The sequence below is a fragment of the Pithys albifrons genome, chromosome 1 (genome assembly GCF_047495875.1).
Source record: "Pithys albifrons albifrons isolate INPA30051 chromosome 1, PitAlb_v1, whole genome shotgun sequence".
Classification (NCBI taxonomy): domain Eukaryota; kingdom Metazoa; phylum Chordata; class Aves; order Passeriformes; family Thamnophilidae; genus Pithys; species Pithys albifrons.
In genome coordinates, this window is record NC_092458.1 from 116,315,858 (window position 1) to 116,328,512 (window position 12,655).

The 12,655-nt window shown below is 49.0% G+C and overlaps 1 protein-coding gene across 7 annotated transcripts in view; it reads right to left on the reverse strand.

Moving 5' to 3' along the window:
* Nucleotides 1-6,491: 6,491 nt before the first annotated feature.
* Nucleotides 6,492-12,655, reverse strand: part of TIAM1 (TIAM Rac1 associated GEF 1) — a 131,866-nt gene continuing 125,702 nt past the window's right edge. For all 7 annotated transcript variants that reach the window (XM_071564554.1, XM_071564534.1, XM_071564544.1 and 4 more), the window contains 4 exons: nucleotides 12,527-12,629; nucleotides 11,457-11,544; nucleotides 10,352-10,524; nucleotides 6,492-8,187 (listed from right to left, as the gene is read on the reverse strand). In XM_071564554.1, the coding sequence (XP_071420655.1) occupies nucleotides 7,733-8,187; nucleotides 10,352-10,524; nucleotides 11,457-11,544; nucleotides 12,527-12,629 (819 nt within the window). In that variant the 3' untranslated portion in view covers nucleotides 6,492-7,732. The remainder of the gene's footprint in view (nucleotides 8,188-10,351; nucleotides 10,525-11,456; nucleotides 11,545-12,526; nucleotides 12,630-12,655) is intronic.

Genomic DNA, 12,655 nt, shown 5'->3' on the forward strand with positions numbered 1-12,655 from the left:
TTCCATTTGTTACAGGTCTCATTTTAGGCAGCTGCTGTCCTCCAGCATGTTGGTTCTGACAGTTTTTTGAGTGTTTGTCTCCCCACTCCCTGCTGGACCAGCTCAGGGAGTCAAGTCCCCTCTCTGGATCTCAGAGACAGCACAGAAGTTGTCAGCAGGATCAAGTGATGGGAAAGCAGTTTTGCTGATCTGGTTAATGAGATGCTTTTGCAGTGTGAGACAGATGTTGCCTGTACACACAGGCACAGGGAGGAACTCAGATCTCTGGAAACAGAATTACTGCCTTTGGGAAATATTGTGCTCAATGTACTTGCAAATGGCCCTGGGAAGCTGTCCTGGCTCACTGAGCTGAACTGAGGCTTCCATTTCCACTTTGAAATATTCCTGATATTACCTGGAATGCTTTGATACCCAGTCTCTGAGATTTTGCAGTGATATCACCTGGAATGCCCTGATACTCAGTCTCTGAGATTTTGCAGTCTCCCCTAAACTGTGCTCGCTGAAATCAGCTGCAAAATCTTATTAAAACATTGCTTGAAATCATTTCATGGTCAAAGCCAGCCTGTCTGAGGTACTGCTGTACTATTTTAGATGGCATTTGTACAGAGGCTCTCCCTTAAAAAGAAATAGTTTTAATTAGCTAGTGTTCCCCTATTTGTTTTCCCACTTTTTTTCTTAGTATATTAAATCTGCTGTACACAAACTATCCATTCTTCCTGAGTGGAAAAATTAAGCTTTTAGCACAAACCCTTTGCAGCCCTGTGGGTTTCCCACCTCAGAACAGGCAGAGCTGTTGCTGTGCTGCAGGTCCAGCCTAATGCAGGGTTAACATGTGTGGCTGGGGGAACCTGGCACAGCAAACTGGAAAACACCTCTGGAGCGGGTGAGGCCCCGTGCCAGGGCACACTGGCTCTGTCTGGGGGGTGTCTGTGCTGCAGGTCAGGGCAGCACTCTGCAAGCTTAACCCATTCAGCCTGAATATCCTAAATAAAATAGCCCTCCCCTGCACTAAGTACCCCACAGCTGCATAAGACTCCACAGTGTTTCCTTTCCCTTTCTCACACCACTTCCCAGCCACTCTGCCCCCACTCCCACCCTGATTTTAAGTTTCGAACCTGATGTTCACAACCTTCCCACCCCTGCTCCTGCCCCAACACACTGAAAGAGCATTTTGGGCCACCTACAGAAATAATGCCGACTATTATCCTTTCCCTGCAGCACCTGGAACTCGGTTCCTGCAGCTCCCTGGGGAAATGCAGATTGCTGAGTCCACAGCCCCAGCCTGGCTGGTACTGAACCTTCCCAGGCCCAGCCACTGCTTCCAAAATGCATTTGCTGTGCAAATGTGCAACTTTATCCCCACACAATCAGATTTATTTTAACAACAGCTCTTTCTGTGCTGTTTAACCAGGAGGCAGGCAAACAAGGGCCATTTAAAAACCCTTTCATTACCAGCTGCTCACTTTCTCATGCCTGGCGAGGTTAGAGGGGCCAAAGGATTGGATTTTCTTATCTTTCCATGTAACTGTTTTTTTTGCTGTTGTTATCTCCTTTTTCTGGAGTATTCCAGTGTACAATTCAACTAATAGTCTGGTATTGCAGTAACCCCCAAAAAAGCTGCTGCTCCTCCTCTGCTTGAGTCTTTGAGTTTCTTATTGGGGCTTTTTTAGTGCTGTATTAAGAACTTGGGACAGATTCACTCAACTGCATTTCTAGCAAAGCTTGTTTCCTCACCCCTCTGCCTTCTCCAAGAGTGAAGTTTTTCCCTAAAACTCTCTAGTACCATGGAGAACTCCAGACTGCTCCTCACTGCCCATTTTTAAGCACAGTGCTGCAGTTCTCAGAGCAAACGTCAGTGCCCCACCCAGCCAGGAGGGCTCAGTACCAAACTCCAAATGGTCCTGGGGAGAGGCTGCTGGATCCCTCCTGCCCTGCAGGTCCTGCAGAAGCACCAGGGGGGGTGGAGATCAGGGTGGACATCTTTCACCATTTGCAGGTACATCTCTCTCTCCTTTGTGTGGTGTTTACCTGTTGTCCAAAGCACTGGCACAGCCCCAGGATGTGCAAAGCACTGGGATGGCTGTGACTCTTTTCCCTGTTAGGAGCTGTTATCCCCATCCTGGCCCTCCTTGATGGGATCCTTAGGTCCCTTTGGAGTACAAAACAGCAGAGAAGACTGACGGACAACCCTCCCTCCTCCATCAGGGGAGAACCCTCCGGGCTGGAGCATCACTCCCAGTCTCACTAGCGCTTAAACAACCACAAAGTTACTCAGCTCTCTAAGACCTCTCGAGGAGTTAATTAACGGGGTTTAATCTCTGCTGAGATGAAGTGAATCTGAGTCTATCCCTGGAAATTACTTTCCCTAATGGAATGACGCAAACCGCAGCTCGGGCGGCATGGGATGCCATCCGCAGTGCCAGCCAGGAGGATGAGGATTCTGCCTCGGAGAGCGCCTGCCCGCGATTCATTTGCTGTTTATTTGCTCTATTCCAGCGGCAAATCCCGGCTTTCCAAGGAGCCGAAATCCTGGATTTGTGGGAAAAGAGGGCCCCCCGCTGGCCACGGCCGGAACGGAGCTGCAGCCACGGGGGTTTGGCAGCAGAGCGTGCCCAGATTTACCCAAGGAAAGCACTGGGTGGGCAGGACCTGCTGGAACAGCTCCTGAGCCCCCCTCGCTTCTGCAGAGCCCGGGCTGGCACTCGGTGGCAGCGATGCTGCAGAGCCCAGAGTGGCACTCGGTGGCAGCGATGCAGCAGAGCCCGGGGTGGCACTCGGTGGCAGCGATGCTGCAGAGCCCAGGGTGGCACTCGGTGGCAGCGATGCAGCAGAGCCCGGGATGGCACTCGGTGGCAGCGATGCAGCAGAGCCCGGGATGGCACTCGGTGGCAGCGATGCTGCAGAGCCCAGGGTGGCACTCGGTGGCAGCGATGCAGCAGAGCCCGGGATGGCAGTCTGTGGCACCAATGCTGCAGGGGCAGAGGGCAGAGGCACAGCAGGGCTGCTGGAGCTCCCAGCAGCACACAAAGGCATCAGGACCAGGCAGCACCAGTCCCTCCAGTGAGCGGCCATGGGCACAGCCACTGTGTCAGCTCAGCTCAGACCAGAGAAACTCTTTCTCTGGCTTTAGGCATCACCCACGAGATGCCCTTCACAAGACACTCGGAGCACCTCAGGAGTGGTAGAGCATCCAGGGCATCCTGGAGGCATAGGCAGGTGTGCTGTGCCACCTGTGTTGCCTTGGATGAGATGGGAAAAACCTTCAGCACATCTGGGGAAAACACACATGGCTGCAGAGCCTTCAAGGAGACCCTCAAGGCTCACGGAGCTTCCAGGGAGGAAACCAGGGGAGCCATGACCTGCCCAGGACTGACCCAGTGGCTGTACAAGGCATCAGGTGTTTTCTCTGGGAACCGAGAGAAAAACTGCAGGAATAGGATTCCAAATGTAGTGCCACAGGCTGCTCTCCGGCCCTGGCAGCAGCTGATCCCAACAGCCTGTGTGTCTGTGCTGCGGAGCATCCTCAGCCTCCCCAACACTGCACCAAAGTGTTCCTGGGGCCACATGCCACCCTCTGAATGAACACAGGGGAGCCTAGGGGGCCTGAGCAGCAGGGGAGCAGCTGGTGCCTACAATTCCTGTGGGTACAGCAAGTGCAAAGGTTCATCCAGCACTTGTGTAGGAGCACAGAGCTGTGTGTTGGCCTTTGGGCACAGAGGAGCCTTTGGCTTCGTCCTTGCCACACTCTTGAGCACCCCAGGTGCTGACTGGGAGCCTGCTCTCCCTCCACAGACAGCCTAGCACACATTTCATATTCTATTCACACCTCTCTGCAGCTTTATGAACCTGTTTCTGCCTTTCATCTGGTTCCTGAAACATTAATTGCTTGCTCCCTCTTTTTGCTTTCCCAATATGCTACCTCTAATTATTTCCTATTTCCTTGAGCTATCTATTTTGCTTCAAACAATTTATCCCCCAAACAAGGTATTGGTATTGCCCTCTCCAAACTGTGCATGGAAGTGCAGGAGCACCTGCAGCAGGAAGTTCCCCTCTGTCTTTCTGAGTTTGTGGCTCATGGTTAGCAGAGCTTTAAAGCCAAAGCAAAGGGAAGGATGCCAGATCTGGAGCTGGAATATACATGCCACGTTTCCATTGCTTGTGTGCCTTCTCTCTCTGCCTGATGTCCTCACTCCTTGTCTTCATGTCACCACTTCAATGGCTTCCTGAAGGCTTTGGATTAATCTGGTAGTTTTACAAGCTGAAAATAATTCTACCTTAAGTAGCAAACATTAAATGGCTGCAGGAAATGCCACTGCTGTAGGAACTGCTGCAGGAACTGCTGCATATGCCAGACCCCATTTTAATGGTAATGATTCCCCAACTCATGTTCTTCCCTCCCCTTCTTAATAAATTGATTGGAACACAGACCTGAAAGCAGAGAGCAAGCTGGGCACCACAGCTGCACATCCTGGGCACACAAATCCCAGTTGTCAGGCTGTCTGTGTGACTTTTCTGATCCCTCTGCCACAAAAAAGGATGTCTTACCACAGCCAATTACTCTTTTACAATAATGAGAAGGAAACATTGACCAGACTCGTGGCTGAACATGTGAGCCTTCCACCAGCACCCCAGGGCTGCTGCAGGACCCTGGGTGTACTCCTCCTTCCCTTGCCAAGCTTAAAATGGGAACAACTTACCCAGGATGTGACCAAAAAGCAAGCAATTTTTCAAGGCTTTCTTATCCCCCATTTCTCCTCCTCCCTCCCTTGGAATAAGGCAGAGTCAGAGCAAGCCTCCAGAAGGCTGGGTCAGGTTCATTCAGCAGTGCTGACACACTGACAGTCTTCAACCAACATGCATGGCAGGTCTGGTGATGGAAAGGATTCAAAAAGACAAGTCCAGTGTTCAGCAGAGGCACCTCAGCAACTGCTGAGGATAAAATCAAAAGGAAAGCAAGTTGCCCAAGTCTCCAGGAGCAAGAACACAAGCACTGCCTGCTGTCTCCACCATTATCTGGCCACAGCAGGGTCACATCCTTGACCTGTTATTTGCAGAGACAATACCCCAGAAACAAAGTCCTTCCTGTGCTGTCCTGCAAGTCTGCTGGAGGAGATAACAAACACTGGCTGGTAAAGGAAGATTTAAAAGCATTTCCCAAACCCCCACGGTGCAGGATGCCTGGGCTCTCCCACTGCTGTTCCACTGCAGTCAAGACCCAGGAGAGGTGAGGGCTCTTCTCACAGTTCTGCCAACACCTTGTTTTCTAAAAGCACAGTTCCCCAATGTCCACCAGCCCACCTTTTAGGGGCAGCCCGCAGAACCCACACACAGAACCCACCGGCCTGTCCATCAGCAGTCCTAATTCCCCTCAGGAGAAGTGGTGGGAGTCAGGGTCTCATCTGGGGGCCAGGGAAACTCCTGCTCAGGCTGTACAAAACACCAACCCACAGCACACTCTTCGTGTTTGGGCTAAAATTCTGCACCCCAAAAGGAGAGGGGCTGGTCAAAGAACTGTCCATGGAGGCAGCTCTTCCAAAGGCATTGGAATTATTCTGGAGTTTGCTGCTTTTTATCTTGCTTTTTAAAATGCAGACTGACAGTTCCCTGTGACCAGCCCAGCAGAAGAACCAGGCATGACTAGTTATAGATAAGGAAAATAGCAACAATTCCCTCAGCAAAACACAAGCCCAGCCTTACCTGAGGGCTCCTCCTGAGCTGCAGCACCTGGTGGGTGAGGATACAGGAATTCCTCCCTGTCACACCTTCTGTGCTACGTCTGATATGTGATAAATGAACTACACAAACCTGTAATTTTTTTTCCAGTATTTTATTTCTGACAGGCATTTACAACGTTCCATTCATAGAACTAAAAACATAAAAATAGACCTTCTTTCAGCTTATAAAAGAAATATATAAGAACCTTTGACATAGACATGTCATGACATTATGTACAAGAGCCACGGTACCTTCCCAGTACCAGCCTTCCAGTATTTGAGCTCTGAGTGTATCCACTGGGAACAGCCCAGGGCAAAACCCACCACTCCTCCAGCACACTGGGACACAACTGACAGGTGGATGATATAAAACAATGCTGTGATCATACAAAGGGTATAGAAACTCTTCTAAAGCTTTTACGAAAAGAAATCAGAAGATAGCAAAAAAGTTGATAGGGAAAGCTTTCATAAGGTCAAGTATAGTGCACCAGAAACCAGGAAGGGGAGGGGGGCAAGGGGAGAATGCCAAGTGGGACACACAGACAGTGATGGATATTTTGGGGGGAATAGTTTTTTGTTATGTTTTAAAATATAGTCAGAGTGGATTTTATAAAATAGAATCCTAAAGCTATTATAAAATTTCAGGTTTTCAAAGTACCTACTAATGTGTCAAACATCAGTAGATACCAACAAAACAAAAAAAAGAGAATTTCATATAATCTTCCTTTTTTTTTTCCTATAGGTGAAACCGCAATGGGAAAAGCTATACAATTCTTAAAAAAAAAAAAGTGCTATTTTGTGTTTTGCATTTGGAAGTCTACTTAAAAACCACGAGATTTTAGTCACATTTTACCCTGTTTTAGATGTTTAAATAAATGATTTAAAATGTTAAAGGTTTGCTTGTGTAGAACTTGTTCATACTCTATTGCAGTGGAAAAGCTTTTTATAAAGTAATTAAAATACACTAGTTTCACCCACAGTAGGAGAGTGGATGAGGTCAGTTTTTTGGCCATGAATTCCCTGTCCCCTAAGCCCAAACTCTGCCAGGGAGAGTGGACCAAACAGATCTGTGGCTCCAGAGAGGTCACACCACAGATCAGCTCGGTCCACCACAATTCAGTCATTTTATTTATTATTCTTTTTATTATCTAACTAAACTCCAGTCTCAAACATATACAATAATCCTTTTCCTCAAGAAAGTTATACCTAAATAAGAGTTTCCAGTTCATATTTCCATATAAAACCACCGTTCCTAACCCTCTGCAAAAAGCTAGTCTTGTATCCTAGACGTGGAGCTACGCTAACGCCCTAAGACTCTGATCCCTTTGTGCCCCTGCAGCTCAGGTAAAATACAAAAAAATATTTCTTCAAGTGTTAAATTTGGATCTCTTTTAAGAGAGTTTGGCATCTTTATAACAGTATGTAAAACTAGAGCTTCCAACATTGACATTAAATTAGACCAGCCACAGACTGAGAGGACTTGACACAACATAAATCCCAAACCTTTCCTCACACATTCCTAAAATACATGTATATTCTCTTACACTTAAAGAGGGAAAAGTAATAAGAATACTGGGACTGTACAGGTTAAAAAGGCAGTTTCCTCACGAAGGAGACGAACCTACGACCGATGGCGTTTACGGCTGTGAACCCCTCTGTCCTTGTGCTCTTGGTTAAGCTGCACGTAGGTTAAGACATCCAGAGAAATTTCTTTTCCAGTGATTATGTTCTCCCCACATTTTAATTTCAGCCCCTGATCACTTCAGAATAAATAAAATAGTGTGAAAGCCCTTGGTAATGTAAGACAGGACCTTTAAGCTTAATCCGTTCCCGGTTTGGAGCGTTTTACAGTCGCCCCAAGTGTGGCCGCGTGGCTCCGGCCTGACTCAGCTGCCGCAATGGTGTGTGCAAGTGTGCAATCTATGGGGTCAGCTCTCCGTGGGAGCGGCAGGGAGGGAGGCAGGGAGGGATGGAGGGATGGACGGGAACACCTACGCATCCAGGTGGGCCAGTGGGGCTCAGAGCTCCGTGTTGACCTTCCTGCCGGGCACAAAGTCTTCGCGCCTGACCCAGATGACCTCCTCGGCGTCGCCGTTGATGCCGGACAGCGCCGCCTGCTTCTTGAGCTGGGTCATCCTGGCGGCGTGGCCGTGGCCATCGCCCCGGCACGGCTGGCCCGCGATGGAGGCCGCCTGCAGCCGCTCCCGCAGGTCCCGCTCGGCCGCGCCGCCCCGCACCGCCTCGCAGTACTCGTCGTCGTCGCTCAGGATGTCCGTCTCCTTGATGTCCTCCTGCTCCTCGTACTGGGCGAGGTCAAACTGCTCCTCGACCCAGCGGTCAGTGTCCCCCCCGTGCGAGGGCTGCTGTGGCTCTTTTTCGGGGCTGCTCGTGTAGACGGCGTCTGAGTCAATGGTAAACCTGTTTCGGGCCAGCCGCCGCCTCCTCCTCCCAAGAGACTTGCTTGGGGCTGACACTGCACACACACAAAGATAAAACCCCACAGGCTTTTTACACACGGGACAATTCTCTGCAAAAAGTTACTCTTCCAGGGGCCCTTTGCTGGGCACCGCTGGGCACAGAGCGGGTAGAGTGCCATGGATGGCACGGTCACTCCCTGCGGGCAGCCACGGTCCACTTGGCTCCTCAGTACAGGTCCCTCTCCGGCTGAACACACAGAGTTTGTGCTGCTCAGAGCCACCAACAAGGGGGTTCTGCTGCTCAGAGCCACCAACAAGGGGGTTCTGCTGCTCAGAGCCACCAACAAGGGGGTTCTGCTGCTCAGAGCCACCAACAAGGGGGTTCTGCTGCTCAGAGCCACCAACAAGGGGGTTCTGCTGCTCAGAGCCACCAACAAGGGGGTTCTGCTGCTCAGAGCCACCACCAAGGGGGTTCTACTGTTCAGAGCTACAAACAGGGTTTTCTGCTGCTCAGAGCCACAAACAGGGTTTCTGCTGCTCAGATCCACACCTGGGATAATGGCCCACAACACCTGTTCCTCCTGAGCCGTGGGCAGGTTGCCAGTGCCAAGGGCATCTGCTCAGCTCGGCTTCTCACAGGCAGTGCCTGCTGCCAGCACGCCACAGACACCAGCAGGTCTGCACCTTTGGAAGGGAAACTGCTCTGTCTGGGGTGAGAGCAATGCTCCAGGTTTCGAAGTGGCTGTCTCAGTGCTGAAAATGCTGCAGTTATTAACAGGGAATTAAGTTCCCTGTCCAAGCTCTGCTACTGCCTCCCCTCACTCCCTCTCTACTGGGGTGGAAAAACCAAACCTCAACCCCAAAAAACCATCCAAAGCTCCTTGCTCAGCATCTTCCCCACTAGCTTTTGCAACGGGCCCAATTAGCAAATTCACACCTCCTGTGTTGAACACCTTCACAAGAAGCTTGTGAGGCAAAGCAGGAAAGGAATACTGCAGCTGAAGGCCCTGCAGGCTCTGAGGTGCTTTATGTGTACCTCCATGGCCAGCAGCTCAACTCCCAGGTTAGAGTTTGTCCCCCTCCACCAAACAGCACCTTAGCACTTGGCAGGATGTATTCACCCACCTCTGCCTTGGGGATGGGGTTACATTTCATTGTCCCCGAGCCTCACAATGTGCACTAAGTAGGACACTCGCTCAGCAGTTGCAAATTATTTTTGTAGGGAGAAGTTTGGATTTTGAGGGGAGGTTTTAATCTCTGCAGAACTCATCATGCCAATGATGAAAGTGAAAGGTTTGGCATGTGCAGGGGGGCCACATGCTGTGGGTTTTGGCCCTCCTCTGACTCTCCTGCCTTAGGATCTGAAGTGTCTGTGAGGCAGATGCCCAGCAGTATCCCGAGTGAGAAGCCATGCTGAGGATGGTGTTGGTCTGGCCTGCCCAGTACAGAAGAGGAACAGAAAGCCTGGTTGTCTACATTGCTGGATCTAATGAGCAGAACAAGAAATAAACAACAGACCAGAACAAAACACGCAGCGGTGCCGTGTACTTTTCAGTTGGAAGCAAATGTTTTCTTCCCTCCATCATCTAGTGTTGTGAGAAAATGAAAACCTGCTTCCCCCTGGGATTTTCTCATTGCTTTTGCCTGAAGTCAACTGAAAAGGAAAATCCACGGTTTAGGACAGGCCATTACAAAAATAGTAGTATCAAGTGCATGTTTCTCCAAAAGTGAGAAGTGGGAGCAGGTGCCCTTTGGCAATAGAGCTGACAAGGCTAAAAGGGAGGACACCCAAAGTTGTCCCTTCAAACCAAGACACTCGCTCAGGGGACCTGATTTTTATTTTTTTGTGTGTCTTTTAGTTTCAAAGTGCTAGGGTCACCTCAAAATTCTGTACATGCTTTTAAGGAACAGGCAGCAGGGCTTCTGCTTTGTCCAGCAGAAACCCAGTTCCAGATCCAAGTGCACAGCCAATGGGCACTGACAGGAATGCCATTTCCCCCTTCCATGCCAGAAGGGCTGCTCTGAAGCTGAGCCTTGAGTGCAAAGCAAGGTAGAGAGAGGCAATTTAAGGCTCTCAAGGAGGTGAAGCATGGAAAACCAGCAGTTTCTACATACACAGGAGAGAATGCTAATCCTAATATACAAATAACAGACACCACCACATGTCCTACAACGGTGCTGGGGTTACTGGGATCTTGAAAGTCTGTAACCCTACAGTACCTGCCCTGTTCATGGCTGGCCTTGCACCCTTTAGAGCACACAATCTTTTTCCACCAAAAGGGACATATTGCTGGGATGAGGGCAAACTTTCGGTTTTAAGAAGCTGTCTCCTGTGTTTGTCCCGCAGGATGGAGTGCACTGCCTTCAGAAAGTCCTTCCTGTGTTCTGGTGAACTGCAAAACAGGTGAGAATACAAAAGGCAGCGTTATCTCTTGGTAACTGCTAAAACCTTGCTGCAAATGAGATAAATAATGACCAGTTCTGTGATTTAAGACAGTGCAAATCGACTGGCAGGCAATTCCCTCAGAGAAGACTCCATGTAACACAGTGCTTTCAAAGCAAAGCTAAATCTGTGGTCATTGCAATGGGCAGGTAAGGAAACCAAACACAGTTCATTAACAAAACATTTAGCCTTTCACCCTTCCCAAGGTTTCCTTTTCCCCCAGAGCCAACCACGATACACATCGAGCTGACCTGTGGGGGCTCATTAAATCTGTTTGTCTCCTGGAAACACACACAAGTCCTGCAACTCCCCACTACCTCATAGTAGGAACTGGCTTGGCATCAGCTCTGTTGGATCCTGATGGACTTGGCCATGACCTGGTAAACTGACTGGAGTTGGACCAAGGGTTGGACTTGATGATCTCAGAGGTCTTTTCCAACCCAATCCATTCTATGGTTGTATGAACTTGTGTTCCAAGTTCTCACTTGAACTCTAAAACTACATCAGGGCAACCACCACGACAGCAATGGACGTTTCCCTAAGAAAAAGGCAATGCCCCAGGAGCAGATTTTGGAACCTGGTGGCATCCCAGGGACCAGCTGAACATGACACACCATTAACTAACTGGCATAAAGATCCAATGCTGGAGTTTATCTGGTTGTGAATGGAAAATTGTAATAACAATATTCTCATTAAGGTGCAAGGCTGATCAAATATATGCCTTTGCTTTCAGGGATTTTACAAAATTCTGCCAGCCACAAGTTTTTACACCCTCTCCCCATTTCCTCTACTTGGTATTCCCAGATTGCTTTAAAGGAAAGACATATCCAGGCTGGATCCAGAGGTGCAGCTGCCATGGAAAACAGGGAGACACACACTCACCTACAGCAAAGGTGAAACGTCCTTTCTGGCCTGCCCTCAGACTCAGATTTAACGTGGACAATCTCACACACAGAATTGGTCTCTGCATCTAAAGGGAAAAGCAAGCAGAACTTCATGGAACAGTTTCCTATGTTTAACTTGAAAGTATTTATTTCATAATCCTGAAGAAATGGTTTAAGACCACCCAGGACAAGAGATAATACACTCCAAATAATATTAACTCCTGGTGGAAAGACAGCAGTGGGCAAATGACTAGTGAAATAATAGACTCTTAAACTGGCAGGATTTTATATGCACCCACTCAGTCCCATAAAAATATTTAAAAACCCAAGCCAAACAAACAAAACCCACCAAAACCTCCAAACAAACAAAACAAAACCAATCAAATGAACAAAAAACTATTAAAAACCCAAACCAAACAAACAATCCAGCTTTTCAGGTGTTCCATAAAGTATCATCACATTTTGGGGGGCAGACACGGGCACAGGTTGCTCAGAAAAGCTCTGGCTGCCCCATCCCTGGAAGTGTCCAAGGCCAGGCTGGATGGGGCTTGGAGCAAATTGGGATAGTGGAAGGTGTCCCTGTCCATGGGTGTGGAACAAAAGATGATCTTTAAGGTCCCTTCCAACTCAGACCGTTCCATGATTCTAAGATTTTACAACTCCCTGCTATGTTCTTTCCACTTACACATTAGAAAGAGAGAAAACTGTATAAATTTTAAGTTTTAATACTAAAAGCTTCCCATGCAGCCAGCAACCACAAGAACAAACCTCTACTAGTTCTCTTGTCTCACAGCTGCAAACTGCCTTCTAATCTCCAGAAGACGAACAGAGTGAACCAGTCAGCAACTACATTGCCCTGTTTTTCCAGAACCCTGCCTGGCTTCCGAATGAACTGACAGGATGGAGATACATCCCTGGAACCCCTTCTCCTCTCCTCTCCAGTGCTCTTAGGGATGTTGAGCTTGTGGGTTTCTTTTTCAGGTGCCCGAAGCTGCAGCCACGTGCACTAAGGACACTGATCAGCCCCCAGCCCAAATTCCTGCCAAATTCCTGCAGTGGGAACTTTACCTGCACTGGCCAAGGCCCGGACCTGTAGTGCTTCCAAAGGTATCATGTGGCGAAATCGGAACGGATCCCAGTCTTCATAAATTGAAGCTCTATGTGATCCTCCCTGGAAGAATTCCAAAACACCATTAG